General features: G+C 48.8%; 1 protein-coding gene across 3 annotated transcripts in view; it reads right to left on the minus strand.

Moving 5' to 3' along the window:
• The window catches only part of SLC24A4 (solute carrier family 24 member 4), a 177,484-nt gene that overhangs the window by 38,584 nt on the left and 111,762 nt on the right, over nucleotides 1–27,138 (minus strand). For 2 of the 3 annotated variants that reach the window (XM_081548182.1, XM_081548184.1), the window contains 8 exons: nucleotides 16,523–16,599; nucleotides 13,289–13,363; nucleotides 10,519–10,603; nucleotides 9,888–9,991; nucleotides 8,995–9,069; nucleotides 6,256–6,281; nucleotides 3,702–3,755; nucleotides 1,726–1,868 (listed from right to left, as the gene is read on the minus strand). In XM_081548182.1, coding sequence (XP_081404308.1) covers nucleotides 1,726–1,868; nucleotides 3,702–3,755; nucleotides 6,256–6,281; nucleotides 8,995–9,069; nucleotides 9,888–9,991; nucleotides 10,519–10,603; nucleotides 13,289–13,363; nucleotides 16,523–16,599 — 639 coding nt within the window. The remainder of the gene's footprint in view (nucleotides 1–1,725; nucleotides 1,869–3,701; nucleotides 3,756–6,255; nucleotides 6,282–8,994; nucleotides 9,070–9,887; nucleotides 9,992–10,518; nucleotides 10,604–13,288; nucleotides 13,364–16,522; nucleotides 16,600–27,138) is intronic. The other variant, XM_081548183.1, reaches the window with a different exon arrangement.

Here is a 27,138-nt window from a genome sequence, read left to right on the forward strand (position 1 = left end):
GGGGCCCCCAGGGGTGGGCCTGTGACCTCGGCTGCACCCATACCCTCTCCCCGGCAGCCTTCCTCCTTCCATGTGGAGAGATCCACTCCTCACTCAGCACTCATGACAGGTCCCTTCCTCCTGAGGGTTACCTGAGATGGGACAGAACAGATCGGGTTGGCCAAAAAGTTTGTTCAGCTTCCACACCAGCTTCCAGGAAACTCTGAACGAGCTTTTTGGCCAACCCAGCACTTGTTCAAAGTGTGCGTATGAGGAATCTCCTGCCCTGACCCACCCCAGGGTGAGAACTGAGGGAGTGCCTAGAAGCATAGATTTCGGCCCCTATGTGTCCCAGACACGGGCAAACAGTCCCCTCTGAGCCTATAGGAATTAGGAATAAAGTGACCTAAAAGAGACAGTGACTCGCCCAAGGCCATGAGGAATAAAAGAGAAATACCCCTCAGGACGGAGAAGGCAATGGCACCCCACTCCAGTACTCTTGCCTGGAGAATCCCATGGACGAAGGAGCCTGGTGAGCTGCAGTCCATGGGGTCGCAAAGAGTCAGACACAACTGAGCAACTTCACTTTCACTTTTCACTTTCATGCATTGGAGAAGGAAATGGCAACCCACTCCAGTGTTCTTGCCTGGAGAATCCCAGGGACGGCGGAGCCTGGTAGGCTGCCGTCTATGGGGTCGCACAGAGTCGGACACGACTGAAGCGACTTAGCAGCAGCAGCAGCAGCAGCACCCCTCAGGAGGCTGGTCCACAGTGCTTTCTCCTGGTTAAAGGAGACCTTTACCAACACTGTGGGTGGAACTTGTTGGCAATGCCAGTTAAAGCTGTTTTTTTCCCCCAGATCCTGACTCCAAGAACCTATTCAGACCTTAACATAAGTCTTGGGTGGAAGAGGGTGTCAACGCTCTCGGCTCCCTGGCAGAATTGGCCCCCTGGATGGAGTTACCTGGTAACTGGCTGGGTTAAGAATTGAGAATAAGGACTTCCCTGGTGGTCCAGTGGTTAAGACTCTGAGCTTCCACTGCAGGGGATCTGAGTTCAATTCCTAGTTAGCGAACTAAGATCCTGCATGCCGCAAGGTTCGGCCAAAAAATAAAAAGAATTGAGGACAAGGTTCCCGAGGCAGTAGCTGGTCAGGCCCAGACATTTGGGGTTACTTAACAGACCCAGGCTGGCTTCAGAGGCCCAGAATCCCCAGACAAGGGTCCAGAGGGAAGCTGAGGAGACCAGACCGCAGCCCCCAGGGGAAGGGGCTTCCAGTGAGGCTCTTGGGGGCAGGTCTGGAATTCCTCACCAGCTCCATGGCATCCTTCCCAGCCTTGCTGGTCCTCTGGGCAATGAATCAGCAGTCTCTCTAGAACAGAGCTCTCCAGAACCAGGCCTGGCATCTGAGAAACCACAGGGAGATCCCACCTGCCCTGCCTTCCCAAGTCCTCATTCCTGCCACTGGCCTTTGACCTGGGTCAGAGATATGGTTTACTGCGTTTCAGGAAAGCCAGGCAGGCCTTGAGCCTTCCTCAGGAGGCCTGGGGCGATACCTGGGGACGTGACTGTTGACCTGGGCTCATCCTTGTCCCATCTGAGCCACAGCTCCCACAACACTTGCCCTCCTCATGAGGGGTCTTGTGACCAAGGGAAACAGTGACAGCTTATGGCGTGTGTGTGTGTGTGTGTGTGTGTGTGTGGTTTCAACGGCACGTTTGCCCCCTCCTGTCTGCTCAGCCTTACCTTGCCCCAGCAATGGCAGGGAAGGGTCATCAGAGCTACTATCACAGTAATCATTACCATCCTCCAGCTCACTGTTGACCGTGTTGCCATTTGCAATAGTCTTTTGTTTGATTGTGAAAAAGGCCTGCATCTTCACATTGTACCTGCAAGTCAGTTAAGGCAGGAGGTCAGAGCTGCAGGAGAGACTGGGCACAGGAGCGGGCAGGGGAGCGGGCAGGGGCCTCCTCCTCACCCTCCTCCTCTGTGCACCTGGAGTGAGCTTGGCCTTGGGTGAGGGGGTAGGGAGCCAAGGGTTTTTTAAATTAATTTTTATTCGATTATAATTGCTTTACAATATTGTGTTAGTTTCTACTGTAGAGCAAGGTGAATCAGCTCCTTACACAGATATCCCCTCTTTTTCGGGACTTCCTTTCAATTAAAGTTATACCAGAGCAATGAGTAGGGTTCCCTGTGCTACACAGTAGGTTCCCATTATTTTATACATAGTATCAATAGTGTATTTATGTTAATCCTAATCTTTTCAGCTGAGCTGACAGAGTTTCCTGACAGGAACCCTGGAACAATGGGGCCTGCCCCTTTTGAGTGGGCTTCCTGGGGTCATGAGACCTTTTAGCTCAAGAAAAGGACTGACGCCTACTTATGCGCACCATAAGCCTGTCCTAACAAAAGCAGCTCAGCCCAGCCTCGGAAGAGGCTCAAAGCAGGCGCTCCCAGGCCTGGCCTTGCTCCCGTGCGTGCCCGGAGGCCCTGTCCCCATACCATCCCGCCAGCGCCACTGTCCCCACAGAGAGGAGACTCTGTCCCAGGCCCCAGGCTGGCGGCCTCACCCAAAGGCACTCAGAGAGGAGACCTTTAAAGACAATTCTCCTGCAGTTTTGACAGCTTACCATCCATTTTTAGAAAACACGATACGTGTTTTATGTCAACGTGGGGATTCATAGTCTCATAAACCTCAGTGGTGTTTTCTTTTTTAATTATCTGCGGAGGTGTGAGGAGAAAGTTAAAAATCTGAATGTGGCTTAGCTCATGGGTAGCTTTCTTTTTTTTTTTTTCAATTGTGGAAAAATACATCTGACACAAAATTTTCTATTTTAACTATTTTCCATTTTCAGGCTCACGTTTCGGTGGCCATAATTACATCTCTAAGGTGGTGCAACCATCACCACTATCTAGTCCTCAAATTGTTAGTATCTCAAACAGAACTCTGTTCTCATTCATCAAGGAATCATTAATGACGCCCACCCCCAAGCACTTGGTAATCAAGCTCTCATCTGCTGCCTGCCTCTAGGAATCTGAGTCTCCTCAGCACCTCGCAGAAGTGGGATGGCCCAGTATTTGTCCTTTTGTGACCTGACTCCTTTCACTCAGTATAATGCCCTCAAGTTTCATCCATATCATGGCATGAGTCATACTTTCCTTTTTATGACTGAATGCTACTCATCATGGGTAGTTCTGAGATGACTCTGACCGGGGGAAGCTTCTGGAGGGCCTCATGGGTGCACATCCCCCACCCAGTGTCTGCACCTTTAGAACTGCCTGCGGTACCCTCTGCAGTTGTGCAAGGTGACAGCCTCCAGAGGTGGCATTTTACGAGTCTGGAGAGATTGGAGCTGCCTGGCTCTTTCAAAAGAGTGGCATTAAATTATCAGGGGATTTATAGAGACAGCAAACAAGAGCAGTCACCCTGGGGCCAAGGGTGTGGAACACGGTGGGAGAGAGGTCCTTGATTGTTATTCGTTTGAGGAGCGGCCTCAGCCTGCAGCCCACCCTGGCTCAAGTGTGGATGGTACCCCAAAACAGAGTCTGAATATCTCTCCCCCACCCTGGCTACCCCAGCAGGGTGTCCCCTGGAGAAATGAGGTGGCCAAAAATGACCAAAAGGGCTGACAGAGGTTTTCTGCTGACTCTGATGAAAGGCTGCAGCAGGGTATGGAACCAGGGGTGAGACAGCCCAGGAGAGGAGAAAGGGCACTTACTTCATGATCAGGATGTAAAACACGTACAAGATGATGAGCACCAGGCCTTCCCACCTCAGAGAGAGAAAGGAGACTGGTTAGAACCAGGGAAGCCCGCGGCTGGGGGCTGGGAGTGCCCGGCATGGCGGGTGGGGCAGGGTGGGGTGTCCTGTCACCCTCCCTGACCCAGGACCCAGGCCGGTGGACGAGCCGCCCAGCCCCCATCTGTCCTGCCATCTGGCACTAGCTCGGTAACAGAAGGCTGGGGTGGGGTCTTCTCAACTACAGGGGCTCTGTGGGACTCAGGAGGAGCTCCTCTTGCTACCTAGAAAAGGGAGGAACCACCTCATCCCAGGGCTTCCCTGGGAGCTCAGCTGGTAAAGAATCTGCCTGCAATGCAGGAGACCCCGGTTCAATTCCTGGGTCAGAAAGATCCTCTGGAAAAGGGATAGGCTACCCACTCCAGTATTCTTGGGCTTCCCTGGTGGCTCAGATGGTAAAGAATCCACCCACAATGTGGGAGACATGGGTTCAATCCCTGGGTTGGGGAGATCCCCTGGAGAAGGTATCCACTCCAGAATCACTATGGACAGAGGAGCCTGGTGGGGTTACAGTCCATGGGGTCTCAAAGAGTCAGACACAGCTGAGTAACTAAGCATAGCACCTCATCCCAGGGAAGGAAGGGGAGTGGCCAGGAGTCATGAATACTTGACCCTAAAGGGCCCTGTGGTCCGGCCAGCGACCAGAAGAGCTAGGGGTGCAGGTGGCAAGGTGCCCTAAGAACTGCCTGAAGAGACAGGCTGGGCACAGTAGCCTCTTGGGTAGAACATGGGGTGGGGGCTGGTGGGGTGGGGCTCTTTCTGGGGTGTACTCTTCCTGTCGTCCTGCAGAAGCAGCATCCAACGCCACACGTGGTAGGGATTTCTGTAGCTCAGAACACATGCCTCTGGGCAGTCCCATGGCTTAACTTGTTGGGTCATCTGAGGAATGTGTCCTGAAGACCTACTAAGTGCCCAGCATGAGCTACAGTCATTTTGGGGAGCTCTTCCTCTGCTGACAGAGCCCAGAGCCCAGCAGAGTGACAAAGGGGTTTGTAAACAATATGACCACCCCCTCAGAATTCCATCTACAGGTGAGGAAGAGGAGACCCAGAAGAAAGAGACTTTCTGGCTCACAGGGTGGGGCAGAACCAGAACCAGCATGCTCTGGTCCCATAGCATGCAGCTGCTCACGTCAGGCCTCGTGAATACAGTCCCACAAATAATCACATACAGGATACAGGTCTCAATCAGTGTCGATGAAGAGAATGTTTTTATGGCTTGTGGAAGAAATTGGGTTGGCCAAAAAGTTTGCTCGGGTTTTTACCATAACATATTATGGAAAATACGATGTGATGCTGAAGCTCCAATACTTTGGCCACGTCTTTTCCACTGAGAGCTAACTCAGTGGAAAAGACGCTGATGCTGGGAAAATTGAGGGCAAGAGGGGAAGAGGGTGACAGGATGAGATGGTTGGATGGCATCACTGACTCAATGGATATGAGTTTGAGGAAACTCAGGGAGATAGTGATGGACAGATAAGCCTGGCGTACTGTAGTCCATGGGATTGCGAAGAGTCAGACATGACTTAGTGACTGAACAACAACAACATCATGGGGAAAATCTGAATGAACTTTTTGGCCAACCCAATACATTCATGCCTTAAAGGTTAGAGTGGAAATATCAACCTTCTCTTTAGAAGTGTGTGCCTTTTGTGTGTGTGCCTTTTGTATCTTAATTAAGAAATCATTTCCAACCTCAGTGTCATAAACATGAGTTTTATATTCTCCCCTAAAACGCTTTAATTTGGCTTTTTGCAACAAAATCTTGAATTCATCCGGGATTTATTCTTGTATAAGGTGTGAGGGATTCTACGTGGATTCCTCATTTTTGCAGCATCTGAGGCTGCCCTCCTCCCCATCCCCAACTCTCTGCCTTGTCATGATGCCCCAAGCCCAGAACTGGGCCCATTACTGTGTTCTCGGTTCCACATTCCACTTTGGCCCATGTTTATCCCTGTGCAAAACATCCTACTGTTTTCATCATTTTAGCTTTATAATATATCTTGCTATCTGGCAGGGTGGGAATATTAAGGAGAACAATCTTTGTCACTTTGAAAGGATAGATAAAGGTATGACTGCTTAGAATTGATACCCTTTTAGGGACGTCCCTGGTGGTCCAGTGGTTAAGAAGTCACCTTCCGATGCAGCGGACATAGATTCCATCCATAGTTGGGGAACTAAGATCCCACATGTCACAAGCAACTCAGCCCGTGGACCACAACTAGAGAGCCCATGCACTCTGGGGCCATGCCACCAGTAGAGAGAAGCCTGCACACAGCAATGAAGATTCCGTATACCACAACTAAGACTCTACACAGTCAAGAATAAATGAATATTACAAAAGAATGATACCCTTTTTTCCTTTCACCAGTTCATAACTTATGTTTGTAAAAATAATTTTTAAAAAGATTCGGTGAACCCAACAAACAAGGATACTAACAAAAAGTGAAAAAGAAACAAACATTTAAAACTTACCACACAATTTCTTCATCATATATGAACTGGGAAGGCAAAAGAGACAAGAGTGGGGGACAGATTTACTCCAAAAGAAGAACAAATGCAGACCCCTAAGTACCGTGAGCCGACACACGCCAGCTTGTTCTGATTTTCACAGAAAGCTGGCACCTCTCTCTGGGTCTGGGTTTCTCAAATGTAGAAGGTGACCCTTCTTTAGTAGAAACCTTGGTCTGCAGATGCTGCAGGATGATGCCTAGTGTGGGTCTCCAAAGAGCCCAGACCAAGGCTTCTGATAATCCAAGTAGCCACGGGGGCCCACCTGCAGGGGTCTACCCTCATTAATGGAACAGGGTTGCTGAAATCAAGAATCTTAAAAACTGAAAAGGCATCTCTGTATGTATGTTTGTGCCTGCCTATCTATCTATCTATCCCTCCCTCCATCTTTGGTACCTCTGTGTGGGGTGGTGGGTGGGGAGGAAAGGGTGTCATTTTCTTAAAAACAAAGAATACCCCCTTTGGAAACTCTGAGGACAAAGGACCCACTTGTACCACTTGAAGTGAGGCCAGGGGTGATGGTGAGGTTGCCACAGCTTCATAAGAGGCATTGACATTGCCCAACAACTCCAACCAGCATCCCCTCTGTGGGATGCAGATGAATGATGCCTTGTGGTCCAGGGGAGGCATCCTGTAACTGCCCCGGCCAGGCCCAGTGCACACAGGAGGGCAAGGGGGCTATGCCCACCAATCGGATCTTGGAGACACCGGGGTCCCTACACACATGCCAGGACAGGCCACGGGCTGCAGTCTGGATTTGGGCCCACTGCACCCTCTGCTGGTTGTCAGGCGGGCAGCACACACAGGATCTGCTTTGGGAGGCCACTCGGACAGGGTCATTCTGGCCGGGCACTGCTCTGAGGCTTCCCAGACTCAAGGCTCTGAGGAAGAGGCAGAGGGGAGCCTGGTATCACCATCTGGGGAACTTGGGGGACACTTATGGGGACAGTGGCAGTTTTTTATTACCCAGTGGAAGGCTACTGGCGTTTAGAGGATGAAGGCCAGGGACACTAGTCAGCCTCTAACATGTAAAATGTTTCTCCCAGAGGCGTTATCCATATTTGACACACATCTTAAAGGTCCTGCTAGATATTTAAGCCAGCAGCAAAAAAAAAAATGACCTGAGCCTTGAACTTAACTCCATTTTGTAAATCAAAGTATTTTTACACAGTTTTAACAAATGCTTAATTTTCTAGTGAGTTAGCTATCATGCAAATGCAGAGAGATGACTGTAGTTGGCTCAGTTTAGGATTTTATCAGGAGTCATCCATAATTTCAGAAAATTCCATCATCAATGTCAACACCACTCATGGGGTGGCCAGTCCAGCATATCTGCCTGCACTGGCAGCCACAGGGCCCGGAGGCTTCCTGTATGAGGGCAACAGATTACATCACTCAGCGTTCCAGCATCTTCCTGCCCAAACAGTTACACACTGAAGGATGTATTCTTTTATTAAGAATTACTTTTATTTGTCTTTTATGATATAGTTTGGGCATTCTGCTGATTTGGTAAAATTGTTGTAGGTAAATTGTTTTACCTCTAACTTCCATTTTTGGGGGTGTGGTGGGCAGTCTCTCAGATACCTGACATTCAAGCTCCTCTTGTTTATATGGCCTGGTCTTAGGGATCTGCTCCTAACAGAATATGGCAAAAGTGATGGCCGTCACGTCTGATATTTGGTTACAAACGACTGTGGCTTCCATCTCGGCACCTCCTTGCCTTTGCTGGGAGGGGAAGCGGTCCCTAATGATGTGAGCTGTTCCATGGACAAGCCTGAGGCCTGCCCACTGCCTCACGAGGGATCTTGAAAGCAGATTGTTGCCCAGGAGAGCCTTGACATAACTGTCCTCTGGCTAACACCAGTGAGAGATCCTCAGCCAAAGGACTTGGCTAAGACACTCCCAGATCTGATCCATAGAGAAAGAGAGCAGTAAATGTTTGCTGTCTTAAGCTGCTGAGTGTTGGGGAAATTTGTTACAAGGCAACAGCTAACTAATACGAAGATCATGGTTATCAAATCCAGTTGGCTCTAGATGTCCTTAGGTGGAGAACTATTCTAGAACACATTTCATACTCTGAGATTGGGGCATGCCACATACATCTGCCCTCTTGATATGACCTGCCCTCATGCAGTCACTTCAAAGCTCCTTTTGGATGGAAACTGCTCCCCTGTGGATGACACGGTCCTCGGCAGTAAACTGTGTCATGGGCTTCACTACTGTGTCATTGTCATATGTTATGTATGATGTCACCCTAGCCCTCAGGGGTCCCTGTTTCAGGCCCTCTGCCTTTTCTGCCCACATTCTTGCTCCCAGCTGCCTACCCTGAGGGCTCCCAGCTGGTCTCTCTCTTCCCAGCTCTGCAGTGAGCTAGGAAACCAGAAACTCTGCTCCTTAGGAAACTGGCTCTAAGTGAGGATCTGAAGGCCTCTGATGAGCACATTCTTAAGCTTAACTGCATCAACCATATGATGCCTGCTTTAGCTTTTTCAAGGCCTTTCTGCCCTCAAGGTGGTACCTGGGTGTGCTTGATAACCAAGGCATCAGGTATGAGGTTTTTGGGGCAGGGAAGCACCGTGGAGGGAAATAGGTCAACACGACCACAGTGAGTGGCCAGTACACCCCAGGGGGGGTGCCGTGGGTTCTCTGGTCATAGTGCCAGGGACAGGACAGTGGGGGCGGGGGGAGGGCGTGTTAACTCACGGCAATGAGCACGATGACAGAGAGGGTGTAGTACACGGAGTCTCGGCACACGGCCCACCATGTCAGACGGACCACCTGCCGAGCAAAGGGCCATTAGCATTACCGGCTGGGAAGATGGGGTGTTGGGGGTCACAGCTGGGGAGACCCATCAGCCCCAGACCCCTGGAGCTGCAGACACATGCCCTCGGAGCTCATCTTAACTGTCCACCAGGATCACAGCGTGTCTGGCTGCTCAAGGCCACCTTGCGCTCTTGGTTATATTTGGGGACAGAAACGCAGCATGTTTGCATTCATAAGTAATGGCAAAGCTTCCCCCTGCTCCTTCACGGTGACCACATGGCACATATCCCAGGAGGAGCCATGTGGCCAGGGGAGGCCAAAGATACTCTTCTGAACTTTCTGAGGGTGACTGGCTGCCTCCCTCTACCTCCCTTGGCCAAACAGGGCCTTCCATGAGCTCAAAAACTCTCTGAGGTCAAGTCTAATGTCCCCCTGTGGCTCCAAGGATCAGGAAGATATGATAGGAAATCAACAAGCCAGCTTCATGGACCCATAGGGAGGCCGAAGACAGGCCCTAAGTAAGTCTAGAGTCTAGCTCATGGGTTACAGGAAACGCTTCTTAAATGTTTACTGCTGTCAAATAAACGCCCCACATCCCACCCCCCAGACCAGCCACAGGGGCAGTTGGCACTCTTTCTGCTCTCAGACCCACTTGTGGAAGGAACATAGGACACCCCTGTTAGACATGAGGAAATGGACTTGGAGGGGACACCTCTGCTCCAAGGACACCTCCCTCCAAAGCCACAGGGAGTTACAGGCATGGCTAAGGCTGGGCCTTGGGTCTCTCGCACGCTATCCCTATGCTATTTCAGGAGAAGAGAGGCACCACTGACCTGCCCCGCGAATAATCCACAAACTCCAATTATACACAGGATGTTGAACACAGCAGAGCCCACGATGGTCCCAACCCCAACGTCTCCGTGGGTGATGAACACGCCTGGGAAGAAAGGCACAAGCCTCATGTGCAAGCCCAGGCCTGCCCCTTCCTCAGACCCTGGCTGAGTCCATGCCCCCCACCCCATAAATGGACGGGACTTGTTCTTACTACCATGGAACACCCAAGATGCTGGAAGAATGACAAAACCAGAGGTAGAAGAGTCCTTAGGGACCTGCTACACCAATCCTCCCATTTTTTGGAACAGCTTTATTGATAATTCACTTGCTATAAAATTCACCCATTTAAAATATCAATTTAGCATTTCCTGGTATAGTCAGAATCATACAATTATCACTGCAATCTAATTTTAGGTTTTCATCACCTCAAAAAGAAATCCCATACCTGTGAGTACCGTACTCCACCCCACACCCCAGGGAACCACTAATTCACTTCCTATCTCTCCACTTCTCCCATTTTACAGATGAGAAAACTGACACTCAGAGCTGAAAAAAAATCCCCACATGAGTCTGGGCACCCAACCTGGGTTCTTCCTATATCCTGTGTCTCAAGCTGGTAGGATTTCTTACCAATAACAGAGGCAAACAGCTCTGGTGTCGAGCTTCCCGCAGCCATGAAGGTGGCTCCAGCCACATCTTCACTCAGATGGAGTTTCTGAAACAGAAGTGACCGCAGACTCTCAGGCTGTACTGCGGGCGCAGTAAACATGCCCACTGGACACTTACGGAGAGCACAGGACACAGCCCCACAGCCAGAGTCAAGCTCCAGGGCTGGTGGCCTCTCTTCACTCATCCCCAGCACATGCCCTCCTCCACTCTGCCTGATGCTCCCCCCAGAGTCCCCTCTCCCCTCCCCTCACCTATCAATTTTTGTTCATTCTCTGAACCTTGAAATAGTCTCTCTTTGATGAAGCCTTTTTAAAAGGGCCACCACAAGTCAGCCGCTCCCCCAGTGAAGAGAAGCTGAAACATGACTCATGCAGTGAGGATCTGAGGTCTATGTGTGTGTTTCCCCACTGGATGACAAGATGGGTCTTTTTCACCTTTGGATGCCTGGAACAGGAGCTGGTGCTCATCGGGGAGTCTGCTAGTCTAGCGCCTGTCACTTCTGGTGCTCACGCAGACCTTGGGTACCATGCGAACATCCATACATCAGGTTGTGGGATGTGGAGAACTCAGGCGCACAGTCTGGCCCCTGCACCCAAGAAGGCCTTCCCAATGGCAGGCCAGACACCTGGCTGCCCACTGGAATAGACCTCACCTCCTGTCCCCAGGGTTGAGTTGGTCTGGGACAGGGCTAGAACTGTCCAGGCCCACTCTGCTTGGTGAGACCATGTTCTGGACACAGAGGCCCATCCTCTGATCTGGAATTTGGGGCTGGAGGCTTTGGGTGCTTGGGAAAACCATGGGAATTCCGGGTCCCCTGAATGCCAACTTGAAGGTGCCCAGCTGTGGTCCTTAGAAGGCCTCTGGGAAGACTGGCTCAGAGCAGGACTTGGTCTCCTCCAGCCCCCACCCCCCAAAGCACTCCTGGGGAGCCTGGGCTCTGAAGCCAGGCTCAGAATCCATTCCCTGGGCCAATACAACCTCCTCAGTAAGCTTGCTATGGAAGGAGTCCTCAGAAGGTTGGAGCTGTGGGTTTGATGGAAAATGGGATGGGGGCACAGCGTTGATCCCCCAGGCAGAAGCCCACCCACCCTAGCCCTACCAAAGAGGAGGTGTCACAGAGGTTCAGCCATCAAAGCACCTATAATAGCTTTTAGCAGAATCCAAACCATGCTATATCCTGTCCTGCCTCCTTCCTGCCTCTGCCTGGGTCACTCCTTCCCTCTGGAATGCCCTTCTTCTGCTCTGCTTGTGGAACTTCTCACTTCCAAAGCCTGAACCAAATGCCACCTCCTCCATGAAGCTTTCCTCGGTTTCTCCCCAGAGATGCTCCCACCCTCCTTTTGAATCCTCAGTACCTTTGATAGCTCTCACTAGGTCCCTTCCATCAGTCTTGCCTATGAGGCCAGGACCATCACCCTTGCTCAACTCTGTGTTTTTAGGGTGATGGGTAACCTTATCTAGCATCTCCACTGAATGTAGTCCTGTGTCCATGGGCTTCTGTCACCCCAAAGGGGGCAGGAGACCCAACCTTGTTGCTGTGACCCACAACATATTCTGGGGTGTGTATTCTGGAAAGACCAGTTGACTGTTTTTCCTGAGGGCCTCCTCTGAAGAAGTGATAGCCCACCACCCTAGGGCTGCCTTTAGGTTGAGCATTCAACCCTGACATCCCAGCAGCCATTTCCTGATTCTGTTCCTCCTCTGGCTCAGTTCTCTCACTGACAAGTGTCTTGGAGAAGATTATATGGTTTTATCTGAGTGGGGTGAGGGGTCAAGTGTGGAGCAAAGGGAAGGCAGGGCCTTTGCACACTTTTTCCAGGTCACTCACCATTTAGTGAACTAGGTCAAAAGCGGCTAGTCCTGCTGGAGCTCAACAGGGGGTAAAGTAATGGGGACGTGCCCACCCCTAACAATCCATGTCCAAGAGACTTCATATGGATAAGTGCAGTGACACCCAGACCAGTCTGCACTTGGCGCATGTGTGCTAAGTTGCTTCAGTCTTGCCCGACTCTGTGCAACCCTATGGACTGCAGCCTGCCAGGCTTCTCTGCCCATGGGATTCTCCAGGCAAGGATACTGGAGTGGGTTGCTGTGCCCTTCCTCCAGGGGATCTTCCCAGCCCAAGGATTAAACCCACATCTCTTGTGTCTCCTGCATTGGCAGGCAGGTTCTTTACCACTAGCGCCATCTGGGAAGCCCCCAGTCTGCACATAGCAGATGCTAAAAACAGAAGCAGTTTTCCTTCCTTGGCTAGAAGCTGAGGGAGGAGGGGGCAGGACTGGAAAAAGTTAACAAAAGAATTGAAAGGAGAAAATGTCAGGCTGCAAAGGTTAGGACCAAGGGCATTCCCTGCCATTGCAGCTCAGCATCTTCCCTGGGGACACAGAGCCCCACCTGGTACCTGCCACTTGCAGCTGGTTTTGGCAAATGCTCCCTAACTAACCAGCTTTGGCTTAACTACCAGCACCTGCTATGAAGCCAGAGGTCCTGGGAAATAATTTCACTGGGGGAGCATTTTTTTCTGCCAAGCTCTGGGGGAGGACACCACCCCGTAATTTTAATCTGGAGCTTCAGAGCGAGGCTTTGCACTAGCAACACCAAGTACTTGGCCTGATAACCTTCATTGCCAGAGTGCTCCCCACTTCTTGGCCTGGTACTGACACACCAAGTGTCAATCACCCCCAGCCCCCCACCCAGGCTTTGCCAAAGGTCCTAAGTCCTTCGCACGCACCTCACAGATCTTCTCTAGAGACGGAACAAAGAAGTCATCACACACTATGGCCAAGGCGTAGAACATGTACAGAGCCTGCAAAGGAAACAGGGAGACAGCATCAGCCAGGACTCCCGCCAGCGATGGGTATGGCCAGGAATCCATCACGCTCCAATCCAGCCTGCTTGGGTTAGGAAAATTCCAGCACCACTGGGATGTGCTTCCTCAGTCCCCTCACTGGCAGATGGGGCCCAGACAGGAGAAATAACCTTCTGAGCATCAGAGGGGACTAAAAGTCAGTCCACAGGGTCCTGTGTCCCTTCCTCTCTTCTTAAACAAGCAGCCCTCTCTCTCCAACACACAAGTAGGCCCTCAACAGGCAAGATCCAAACCTCAAGGGCCAAGAAGGAAAGCATTTAAAATCACCATCTTAAGAGTTTAAAGCAGTTATCATCCTGATTTCCCCTCTTCGAGTTTTAGCGAAGGCATCATTTCCTGTCACCAACTGCCCACCTCCTGCCAAAACACACAACTGGAGACCCAACATTTCCCGGGATGCCGCTTGATGCTGGTTCAGGTTAAAACATACAAGCCACTGAATATTGGGAGGCTCATGGCACAGAGTCCAGATTCTAGGGCTGATCCTGGGAATTTTTTGCCTTGTGATTTTGGATAAGTCATGTCTCCAGGTCTCAGTTTCTTCTGTTTGATGGCAGAGCAAGAACAGCTCAGTAGTTTTTAGATGATGTTATCTGCAGAACTCCTCTCTGACCTGTCCACCCAACATGGCTTTACTGAGCTCATCTTATACGTCAGGTACTATTCTAGCCACTAGGGTTAAGGTGACAAAGATGCCAGGAAAAGCCTCTGCCTCTTTGTGGGGGACAAATAGGCAAATAAAGTATCTATAATGGCTGGGAAACAGCACGTGCAAAGGTCCTGCAGCAGGAGTGTGTTTGATGCATTTGAGAAACAGCAAGGACATTGGTGCAGGCAGAATAGATTGAAAGTAAAGTGGAAAATGACTAGTGTGAGGTTGGAGCGAGAGGCAAGGACCAGAATCTGTGGAAAGGAGATGGGATTTTATGCTGAACACTGGAGGAAGCCATTTTTTTTCTTCAGAGAAAAAGTGATATGAATGCCCTATTCACAAAAGAGGGAAAGGCTGGGCTGCTTCAGCTAAAATGGTGTGATAGTCCAACAACTTTGCAATTAATTGCATGCATGCATGCATGCTCAGTCGGTCAGTTGTGTCCGACTCTTTGTGATCCCATGGACTGTAGCCGTCCAGGCTCCTCTGTCCGTGGAATTTTCCAGGCAAGAATACTAGAGTAGATTTCCATTCCCTACTCCAGGGGATCATCCCGACCCAAGGGTCGAACCCATGTCTCTTGTGTCTCCTGCATTGATAGATGAATTCTTTACCAACCGAGCTATCAGGGAAGCCCACAAATAAAGTGGAAGATCTATCAATTGTGACCACAGTATCCAAGGCAAATGTGTACTGGAGTCCAGGGGTGGCTGTCCCTAAATTTGACTCATTATCTTCTGGGGGGAAGCAAAAAGAAACAAATACTGGGGGTGTGGGTAACGTGGAGAGAGAGAGATAGGAGATGCTGCTACAAGTCTCAGGATCCCAACTTAAATTCATACCCTCAGAAATTCCCCTCTGCAGAATTTCCCAGGCAAAGAGCCTCTGGCTCCCCTGATGTCTCAGAAACACTGGAGAGAAAAGGGGGCCAAGATGGCACCACTATTTCCTTCACATGGACAGGAAGTTCTGAGAAGCTTCTTAGTGCTACAGACAAAACCTGGCCCCAAAGCTCAAGTTTTCGTTTGCTTTAAAGAAGGGCTCAGCAAACTTTTTCTTAAAGTGTCTGATGAGTCTTTGCAGACCATATAGTCTGTCATAACTCTGCTGCTGTAGAAGAAGAGCAGCCATGGACACGAGGGTGGTTGCCTACCAATAAAACTTTATTTATAAAAACAGGAAGTGGGCTGGATTTTGTTCTCCAGATGTAGTTGGGTAGTGCTTGCTCTAAAAGCATTCCTGCAAAATTCCCGAGGACCTCTCAAGTTCAGGAAAAAAGGCATTAACAAGACATCGGTGAGGCAGAGGGACAGACTGTGGGACTAACTGGTCAAACCCACATCCCCTCAGTGAACAGGGAGGCCAGGGGAAAGCCAGAGAAACTAGAAAGATAATAACTCCATTTGAGAAATAATACACAAGACTGTCACTTGAAATTTGCCTACAATCTTCATTTTCATTAATGGTTTATCCTGTTAATTAAAACTTCACTCACCCCTTATTCTCAGGAGGCTACTATCTATATGAGAATCCCAGCTTTCCCTTGCTTAATTATCTCTTGCAAAGATGAATACTTGGTTGGGTTTAAATATAGAAGCAGATGGTGCTGAGTGGTCAGGGAACTACATCAGGAGGAACATTTGCTGTGGTTGATCCAAAGTAGAAAATTAAACCCTGAGCGCTTTCATTTCCCTGCATCAGACGAGGCTGGCAAACTTTTTCTACAAAGAGACAGACAGAAAATCTTTTTTGGCTTTGTGGATCCCGGAGTCTTTTTCACAACTACTCAGGTCGGCCAGTGAAGCAGAAAAGCAGCCACAGATGATATTAGAAATGAATGAGAATGGCTGTGTTCCAATAAAACTTCATTTATAAGTATGGGCAATGGCTGTGGGCTGTAGTTCGCATGCAGAGAAGAGCAACTATTACCTATCATTTAGGTTTGAGCCCACTATGTCTTTTTGAACTGCTACTTGAACTCTGCCGCTGCTCACCAGGCTCATTTAATACCGAGGAAGTTTGAGAAGAAGGGCACCAAAGTCTCAAACCACAGTTATGTCAGGACGGTAAAATGTGGAGGGGGTCCTGGAGAGCATTATCCCATCCCCTGCTATGTCGGAAGGATGTGACCCGTGTTCGCTTGTCTTTACACGTCTGGGGAAGAGATGCCATTTTATAAAATCCCTCCCATTTTATAAAAAGCAGAAAAGGAGGCATAAGAAGACGTGAATCTTTGTCCTGGCTCTGGGGTCACTCTCTGTGCGACACTGAGCTAGTCATTTCACATCCTTAAGACTTCATTTCTTTGCGGTTAAAACACGTCCAGGACCTGTTCTCAGAGGTCTCTTATAAGGACACGGTGAGATCTCTGACACGTTGTGCTCTGCAGACAGGCTCCCCCCGCCGGAAGCTGAGGGGTGTCCCACCCCAAGAGGGCCACTTACGCCGAGAATATGCAGCAGTACGGCCCCGCGCTGTCGCTCGTTGTTGGAGAACAGGTCTGCGGGGAACTCGTGAATCGCTGGAAGACAAGAGGACAGGGTAAGGCGTTAGTTATCAAGGAGTGTCCCGAGGGTTTGGCCATGGAACTGTGGAGGCCCCTGGTGTTGGACCTGGGGAGAGGCCGGCTATTTCTCCTCTGTCTGTGGCAGATCTGAGCTCTTAGGAAAACATTGCTGGATATGAATTATCCAGATAGTCTAGTACCTTAGAGTTGACCATGGTTTGTATATCCCTTGCAATTAAAACAAAAGAGAACATGAAACACATCACTAGGATGGCTATAAACAAAAATACAGATGAAAACAAGTGTTGGCAAGGATGCTGGAACCCTCATACATTACCAGTAGGAATGCAAAACGGTGCAGTCACTTTGGAAAACAGTCTAGCAGTTCCTCAAAAGGTTAAACAGAGAGTTTGACCCAGCGATTTTACTCCCAAGTATTTTCCCAGGAGGAACAGAAACATACATTCACACAAAACCTGTACATGAATGTTCATAGTGGTATTATTCATAATAACCAAAATGAAGAAACAACCCAAACATCTACCAACTGATGAGAGGATAAAGCGTGATACAGCCATACAAATGGAATATTATTTGGTGATAAAAAGAAGTACTGATACATGTTACAACATGGAGGATGCTTGAAAACATTTTGCTAAGTGAAAGAATTGTAAGCAGTCAGTCACAAGACTACTTATTGTATGATTCCATTAATATAAAATGTCCAGAAGAGGCCAATCTATAAAGATGGAGATAGACGAATGGTTGCCTAAGGCTGGAGGGTATGGTGTTTGAGGGGTGACAACTAAGAGATATAGCATTTCTTTCTGGGGTGATGAAAATGTTATAAAATTGTTTGCAGCGATGCTTGCACAATTCTAAATATGAAGAGCCACTGAATCCTATGTTTTAAACAGATGACCTATATAGCATGTGAATTATATCTCAATAAAGTTGTGACCCCAGGTGGCATTAGTGGTAAAGAACCTGCCTGCCAATGCAGGAGACAGAAGAAACACAGGTTCAATACCTGGGTCAGGAAGATCCCCTGACGGAAATGGCAACCTATTTCAATATTCTCGCCTGGAGAATCCCATGGACAGAGGAGCCTGGCAGGTTACAGTCCATGGGGTCGCAAAGAGTTGGACACAACTGAAGCGGCTTGGCACAAATTTGTTACCAAAAACAGCATAAAAAAATCGAAAGATGCCAAAGAGGAAAATCAGGGGATGGTTCCTCATCCTGTCAAAGGATTCTGATCACATTCTTAGCAGAGAGCTTTCCAGCTGGCTTCAACGCACACTCAGATCTGTTACAAACACATTCCCCACCAACAGTCTTATTGAGGCTGGAATCAGTTGTCTTGCTGTGAGCAGGCTCTGAGTTCACATGGCCAAGTTCAGTTCTTAGCTCTAATATTTACAGGCTGGGTCAACAGGGACATGTTCCTTAACTTCCTTGTGCCTCGGTTTCTTCTTCGGTAAAATGGTGAGATTAACTTTAATAACATGCCTTAAAGTGTTTCAAGCTGGAGATCCCAGAGAGGTCAAGTGACATTGTCAGGGACGGGGATGGCTCTGTGTGCACCAGGAAAATCTGTCCCCTGCTGAGCACTCATTCAGCAGAACCACACAGAGCAGGGAAAATGGTCCATGGGAGGCGAGGCTCCAGGTAAGCCCTGGAAGGGGAGCTGAAGCCAAGCTGAAACAAGGGAGGAGGGAGGACTAGGAGCACCCTTGTCTCCTGACCTCTCAGGTCCACCCCAATGCCAGGTGTGCTTCCACTAGTATAGGCAGCATCTCAGGTCACTGAGCACCATGTCATGCACCTTTTTTTGGCCCCAAGAATGCCCCTGTGGGGTGGGGACCACCAGGTGTTCTGGGCTCGCAGCATCCTGGACTGTGGGGGGAGCCCTGTGAGGCGCAGAACTCTCTGCTTTGGGAATCAAACACTTGGGATTCAGGTACCGTCTCCAACATGCCCAAGTAGTCTGAACAGCTCATCTGCTTCTTGGCCTCAAAATGTTCACCTGTAAAGGAGGAATAACTGTTTCTCATCATCCAGTCAATCCTAAAGGAAATCAACCCTGAATATTCATTGGAAGGACTGATGCTAAAGTTCCAATACTTTGGCCACCCGAAGCAAAGAGTTGACTCGTTGGAAAAGGCCCTGATGCTGGGAAATATTGAAGGCAGGAGGAGAAGGGGACAACAGAGGATGAGATGGTTGGATGGCATCACCAACTCAATGGACACGAGTTTGAGCAAGCTCCGGGAGATAGCGAAGGACAGGGAAGCCTTGCATGCTTCAGTCCGTGGGATCACAAAGAGTTGGGCATGACTTAGTGACTGAAAAACAACTGCCCCCAATGGGTGACCAACAGGTAAGTATGCTGTCAATGTCATTTCTGCAGGTTCTCCATCAGACACTGCCACATCCCCATATCCTCATCACTTGTCCTCATCAATTCAGCTATACTGGAAGCTTTTGGAAGGCATTGTCCACACAGTCCTGGCACAGAGTAGGTTCTCAATAGACCTTAACAGTCAACTGAAAAAAAAATGCTAAAATATTTGGTTGCCCAAAAAGTTCATTCAGGTGTTTCCATACCATGTTCTGGAAAAACCCAAATGAACTTTTTGGCCAATCTTATATTAACAAAAAGGGCTTCTCTCATAGCTCAGTTGGTAAAGAATTCACCTGCAATGCAGGAGACCCTGGTTCAATTCCTGGGTTGGGAAGATCCGCTGGAGAAGGGATAGGCTACCCACTCCAGTATTCTTGGGCTTTCCTTGTGGCTCAGTTGGTAAAGAATCCGCCTGCAATGCAGGAGACATGGGTTCAATCCCTGAGTTGGCAAGATCCCCTGGAGAAGGGAAAGGCTACCCACTCCAGTTTTCTGGCCTGGAGAATTCCATGGACTATATAGTCCATGGGATCGCAAGGAGTCGGACACGACTGAGCGACTTTCACATATTAACAAAAATGACAATGTACATCATCTCATCCTGTTAGAATGCTTTCATTACTCTTGCAAAACTCTTAAATACCTAGACTGATACCTGGTTCAGAGTGGGCCCTCAATAAATGCTTATAAGTGCATGTTCAGTTGCTTATCATGTCTGACTCCTTGCGACCCCATAGACTGTAGCCCACCAGGCTCCTCTGTCCATGGAATTCTCCAGGCAAGAATACTGGAGTGGGTTGCCATTTCCTTCTCCAGGGAATCTTCCCAACTCAGAGGTTGAACCCGTATCTCCTGTGCCTCCTGCATTTCAGGCTGATTCTTTACCCACTGAGTCACCTAGGAAGCCCCAAATGCTTATTATAAACTTCCAGGATAAAAGTCCCTTCTCTGTGAATATAATTTGGCTCTAAAAGTGATGGGTTTTCCTTTAAAACAGAAAAAAAAATTCTGCTTTTTAAGATGAGTCTCCCAATAAGACCTAGAAAACATTATTAGTTCTCCCAGACATCCAGAAAATGTTCCCACTTTAAAACAAGCAGCATTTAATGAAATATAGATTCTTTCACTTTTTTTTCCCCCTGTAATCAAACTTCTTTAATAGAATTGCTGCTGTCAGTTCAAGGGCATGAGTCTGCTTCAAGGCTCAGCTCAGAGATGGAGAATTATAGAGGGAATAACTTGGCATTCTTGCATCCAGGATCTTGTTTCCAGGAGAAATGGAACTATCTGGGATATAAGGGCAGATCAAACAGACATTTCTGCCATGAAAATTTGAGTCAGTTTTTGATTCTCCAAACCAATGATTTGTGAGCCAGAGATTTATCCAATCCTGGGCACTCTTTGAGAATTAGAAACAAGTAAGGCTGCCTTTCTGCTGTAAGGACATATCATCTGGGCTCCAGTGGGGAGGGGGATGTGGGTTATAAATGACTTTGTCCTTGGTAGGAAATGGCTTCCACTGGTTCAGCCACAGCACCTTGCTCTGTGACCCCATGCATACGCTAGAGTGCTGTGGAAGGGAGCAAATGCCATCATGGCCTGAGTTCTGCCAGTAGAGACAGAGTAACCGGCAGAGACACCAGTTGCTCATGACCCATCGCCTTCTGTACCTACCCAAGTCTTCTGGACACACCCTGAGCCCACGAGGCAGGCGCCACAGCCACAAATGTCCCTGTTTTCCAAATAAGACTCAGCAGGGGAATGATCTGTTTGGGGACCACAGAAGCCAGGACCTAGCATGGAGATCCTCATGCAGGGTTAAGGGCTGCCTCTAACATGGATGGAAATCACGCAGTACCGGGACATGGAGACTTGACTCGGGTCCTGATTCAACTACCCATCAGCTTGTGGGACCTTGGGTGAGTCATTTAACCTCTCTGTCCTTTCCGTTTCTTCTGTGGCAATCTGCTACCACACGAGGGGGTGAAAGAGTCGTTGTTATTGTGTGTGGCCTGCCCTGGCATGGATATCAAAGGCTACAAGCAGGGAAACGCTCACCCTGCCCTCCCCAGTTGGCAGCTGGTAACTGGGACCCGTCCACTCCCCACTTCAAGAATCAAATCCTCTAGAAACTGGCATACTGGGGAGGGGGGTTGTAGAGGCCACAGAGCCAATGTATTAATAGCAAGAACTCCATCCCCCCCACCTTTGTCATCAACAGCAACAATTTTCAACTGCAGGCAGCCTATGCAGCTGCTCAGGGCTTTGTCTTCAGAAGCAGATAACTTGCAGGTTTCAGGAAATGTCTCTGTCCTTTGTTACCTGTATGACCTTGGGGAGTTGTTGAACACCTCCTGGCTGTGACCTCATCTCTAAGTGGGGACGCTACAGACCCTGCCCGCCAGGCTGCAGTAAGGATTAAGTGATACAGATAATGTATGCACGGCACTTAGCCCAGCTAGGCTGCCATCACTCTGAGGATCACTGATGGACAGACTCCTCCCTCCACACCAGGTCGGTCCCTGCTGATCCAGAGGACTGAGCCTCGGCTTGTGAAAACCAAAGAGAAGAAGCAGCCAGCTTAGGGGGGCAAAGGGTGAGCATGATTAGACGGGCCACATTAGGATCTGAACGCAGGTGCAGATTTAATCCCAGCTTCCTGAGAAAACCTTCTTCTCCTCTCCCAGGCTTGCTGGAATCACGAGCCCCTGGCCACGTTCAAGGGCAGGATGCCTGCATGTCTGAGAGGGGCCAAGCCTTCCCTACCTGATCAAATCCCCACCAGGGAGGAGGGAGGAATCAACAGGGCGCACACAAGCGGCTTTTGAGGTCACGCCTAAGCCTTTAAGCCGCAGAAATCTGGGGGTGGTGGGTGTGGGGAGGGGGAAGAGATGTGTCTGCAGGTGGAGCAGAGCTCAGAACACCGAAGATGATTCCAGCAACGTCCACCCTGCGGGGTGGGGGTGGAGGAGCTGCCAGCGACGCAGCAGCCACTCCCAACCCTTCTCTTAGAATTCTTTCCTGTGGACCTCAGTGCCCATAATTGGTTTCTCCATCACTCTTGGTTTTGGACACCCCCTCCACTGTGTGCAGAGGGTGGGGGGCTAGAGTGAGAGGTCTTTCCTGTCAGTTGCCTTCCTAAACACTAGAGCTTTACCCAGGCTTCCCAGGTGGTGCTAGTGGTAAAGAACCTACCTGACAGTGTAGGAGACATAAGAGACCCGGGTTCAATCCCTGGGTCAGGAAGATCCCCTGCAGGAGGGCATGGGAACCCACTCCAGTATTCTTGCCTGGGGAATCCCAGGGACAGAGGAGCCTGGTGGGCTGCTGTCTGTGGGGTCGCACAGAGTCAGACACGACCGAAGCAACGCAGCAGCAGCAGCAACTTAGCACGCATGCAAACATTGGAAGGAAAACCATAAGGCCCCAGGGGACATCTGTCATCCCCTCCCCACCAAAAGCCACCAAGTTCTCTAACATAAACCAGACCCCTAGGGCCCAGCTGACCTTTTTTTGTTGACACACACAGTTAGATGGGTGATGCCATTATATTTCAGAAACCCTGAATTCATGTTGCCCTTTCAAAGCTCTATACTTTGGCTGACATTGCTGCTAGCTGCAAAATGTACGAATTTGTTTAACAAGTATTTACTGAGCCCCCACGCTGCAGGTGTTGGACTCTCTGGGAGCAGGCGGATGAGGTTCTGATGCATCTACGAGCATCCTCAGGTCTGGCAGCTCTTTACCTTGGAGGGCAATGGGACTTCTGGAGAAAGCCAAAGTTACTCAGAAAGTGATCGGTTAGCAGGATGGCAAACACCCTGATCCTGAATGAGTACAGGTCAATACATGCTTCTTGAGAGTTGACTATGTGCCAGGCACCAGGCTAGGCACTGAGCCTCGAGGATGGGCTCTTAACGGGCTGGTGGGAATTGGACAAGTCAACATATGATTGAGAGACAGAAAAGCTTGCTATGATGGTGAGGCATAAGGAAGCCAGGGGTTACCGGCCTGGGGGAGGTGGGAAGGGCAGCAAGCCTGTGGAGAGAGTGATGTCCATGTCAAGCTTTTCTTTTTTTAATGAGAAGATAATTGTTTTAGAATGTTGTGTTGGTTTCTGCTGTGCAGTGAAGTGAATCAGCTATATGTACACCCATATCCCTTCTCTCCTGAGCCTTCCCCCACCCCCTCCGCCATCCCCCTCCCCAGGTCATCACAGAGCACCGAGCTGAGCTCCCTGTGCTATACAGCAGCTTCCCACTAGCCCTCTATTTTACACATGGTAGTGCATATGTCAACGCCACCCTCTCAGTCCATCCCACCGTCTGCTTCCCCCACTGTGTCCACAAGTCTGTTCTCTACATCTGCATCTCTACTCCTGCCCTGCAAATAGGTTCACCAGTGCCATTTTTCTAGATTCCATATATATGTGTTAATATACGATATTTGCTTTTCTGATTTACTTCACTCTATGACAGACTCTAGATTCAACTATATCACTACAACTGACTCAGTTTCCTTCCTTTTTATGCCTGAGTAATATTCCGTCATATATCTGTACCACAGTTTCTTTATCCATTCACCTGTCAATGGACATTTAGGTTACTTCCACGTCCTGGCTACTGTAAAAAGTGCTGCAATAAACACTGGCTACATGAATCTTTTTGAATTATGGTTTTCTCCTGTGTCAAATTTTGAAGGCTGTGTTACTGACTTCCACGTCAAGTCCTGAGAAGATCATTATTTCTGTTTTGTTGATGAGCAAATTGAGGCTCTGAGAAGCTACAAGAGTCACCTGCAGTCGTAAAACTGCTATTAGGCACAGGAGAGAGAAAAACCCAGCCTGGGAGCCCAACCAATGCTAGGCTATTTTCACCTAAGCATTTTACCCACAAAAGGTGCACATCTCGGGACTGAGGTCTCCTTTAACCGAGGAGCGGACTCCATACTTCTGGAAGCTCCATGGGCCACGGGAAGAAGTCGTGCTCTCAGGGAACTCTGTTCAGAGTTAGGGCAGCCTGAATGGGAGGGGAGTGTGGGGGAGAATGGATACGTGTATATGTATGGTTGAGTCCCTTTGCTGTGCACCTGAAACTATCATAACATTGTTATGATTGACTACGTTCCAATATAAAACAAAAAGTTTTTTAAAAAAGAAGTCATACTCTTGCAAAGAGAAATGCATATTGCCTGTCTTAGGTCAATTCTACTTAGAGCCCAGGACCCACCCATACCAAGGTCTAGCCCATTACTCCATGGATCCAGGGGAACCTGTCACTCATCTCCCCTGACTTCCTTGAAACATTAAATAAAACTGACCACTTCCTATATGTGTGAATGAACATATATATGAAGGTATGAATGAATATATGTGTTATCTATCTACCCATCCATCCATCTTACGTCCAGTAAAATTCAGTCATTGTGATGGGCACGTCTATGCATCCTCAGGTCTCTGAGACAGAAGAGTTCCATCACCTTCAAATTCCTTTGTACAGCATTTTTATAGTCAAACCCTCCCCAAGTCCCAACTTCTGATGTGTTGCTTTTTCTAAAATGTCATGAAAATGGAATCACGGAATATACAGTCTTTTGGGTCTGGCTTCTTTCATTTAACAAGATGCACTCAGAGTCAACCACACAGTTGTCTGACCCCACCTTCCTGCAACATTCTCACTTAGTTTCTTTGACCCCACACTGTCTTAAGGTGCTCACAATCCTTTAGAGGGTCCCTTCCTCTGTGGGACCCCAAATGCTGGGGTTCTAGGGGCTTTGCCCTGAGCCCTCTTCTCGCGGGGTAACCTGGCTTTGACCTTCTGATCTCTGCAGACTTCTTCCAGATCTCAATCTTTCCTGAGCTCAAGACCTAACATACCCAGCTGGCAACTGCACACCCCTCCCTGGCCACCTTATAAATACATTAAACCTGTCCCCAGTGAATGGCCCACCCTTTACATTGGTCTGGTGCCATCTTTGATGACCTCCTTCTCCCTCATGCCCTGTGATGGGTGGACAGGCCAGTTGGCACTCAACATCCATTTCGACTTCCTTCCATGAGCCTTCTCATCCAGGACACTAAGTATGGGGATGCAAGTTATGCACTGCATAATCACACATGCTTGTCCTACTTCCTATTCTGTGGAGCCGGGACAACACTGCAGCTACGGTTCTGAATGAGAAATACATTCTGCCAATCTGGCAGATTCAGAGGACAGAAAAGAAGCAGAGACACTTCCTCTGGTAACCAAAGTTTTGGAGACCCAAGTGTTGAAAGGCTCTCCTGACAGTAATACCTATACTTCCCTATTTGAACATAAGATGTTCATGAATTTGAATATTCCATTTCTAATTCCTGCTTCTTTGGCCCTTCCTGCAATTTTGTAAGAACCTAATTCCCTGAATTAAGTTCCTTTCTGTTGGAAAATCTTGAGAATGGTTTCTATTTCCTGCCTAAAAGCTAACTCTGCCTTCTTTGGGCCAATTCTACACAATCATGCTTCCAAACCAGCTCTTGAGTCCATCAGTTTCCTCATCTCCATCATCTGCATCCTCTCTGACTGGACCCCTGAACCCGCCTCCTGCCTGACCTCCCCACATCCATTCTCAATGTGCTACTTCAGCTTTTCTACACAGCAGTCAGACAAGCTTTTTCACATGCATCTATGGCTTAGAACTCCTCAATGGTTTTTAACTCCTCTGCGAATGAATGCCCAGAACCCTCTCAAGGTCTTCAAGGCCCTGTGTGGTTTCATCAGTTTGCTCCGCTCTGGCTGCCCTGGTCGCATCTGTGAACTGCCAGGTCCTGGCACAAGGTATGTGTGTGCGCGTATGTGCAAAGTCACTTCAGTCACGTCCAACTTTTTGTGACCTCATGGAAACCATAGCCCGCCAGGCTCCTCTGTCCATGGGATTCTCCAGGCAAGAAGACTGGAGTGGGTTGCCGTGCGCAAGGAAATGCCTGCTGAGTCATGAGTATTTGTCCTTCCACTTCTCTTATGACATGAACCCAAGAGCTGCTAGGATGAGCTCTTCCCGGAAGGATGCCCGGGAGATAGTGTGGCTAGCTCGTCTCCTTTCCCTGTTCCTGACTTCCCAAACTGCTTCCTGGATGCTGAGCCATGATCCTGCCCTGATGGAGCGTGTTGGACAAAGATGTGCTTCCATTAGATGTTGATCTTTCTTAAACCTCCTAATTAGTGTATTCCCTTTAGGGAATAGAAACTGTGAATTGAATTTTTCAAAAGGAAAAAAATTGCCTCAAAACATGCCATTCTCTATTCGCTTTCTACCCTGGTTAAAAATAACCCCATATTCTAAGCCCTGACGTTTATTCTGAAACTATGCAAGCTAGACGGGCAGTCTGGGGAGTAACTGAAAGAGCTTCAAATTTCTATCATTCCAACTTCTGTGTTTTAGAAATCACTCATGTGCCAGAAACCAAAAGCAAAAAAAAAAAAAAAAAGTCGTGATTCCCCCCCAATTCTATGGTTAAAAATAATGTTGCAAAGAATTGCATATTTTTCAAGGAAAACAGTTGAAATGTACAGGTTTTATCACTCCCATGTCCCAAACAGGAGTAAAAATAATTAGATTAAATCATTGGCTTAACCAGCATGAAAATGAGTCTAAAATCCTCTATCTCTTTTCGGTACATTCCAAAAGAGATTAAGCACCACAAAAAATAAAAATATGATTGGAAGTTCCAGTGGAAGTATTGTTCTCTCCAGGAGAAACCACTGTGGAATTTTATGGTTGGAAGAAGTTCCAGATGCCACGTGACCTAGCTGTTCTCCACTCAGGAGGGGACCTGGGCTTACCAAAATCATCTGAGAAACATTTTCTAAGCCATTCTTGCCATCTCCACCTCTTTCCCTGCCCTGATGCTGAGCATCCTTGTCCTGCCCACTGACAATGGCTTAACCTCCCATTTTCAAGGGAACAGAGAACATGGAAGTCCAGACAGGTCAAGAGCTTTCCTCAGCATCACTGCTGGTTAGCAGCAGCAGGACAAGAGCCCAAACATACAAACAGATACTGTCTAGGTCATACAGGACAACAGAACTTTGACACATGTCCTCTGAAACAGCCAGTCTAGGAAGCCCAACCATAAGCCACAGTAACTGGCTCACCAGCCAGAGTAATGGTCC

This window comes from Giraffa tippelskirchi, chromosome 12 (genome assembly GCF_054371585.1).
Source record: "Giraffa tippelskirchi isolate mGirTip1 chromosome 12, T2T-mGirTip1v1.2.pri, whole genome shotgun sequence".
Classification (NCBI taxonomy): Eukaryota; Metazoa; Chordata; class Mammalia; order Artiodactyla; family Giraffidae; genus Giraffa; species Giraffa tippelskirchi.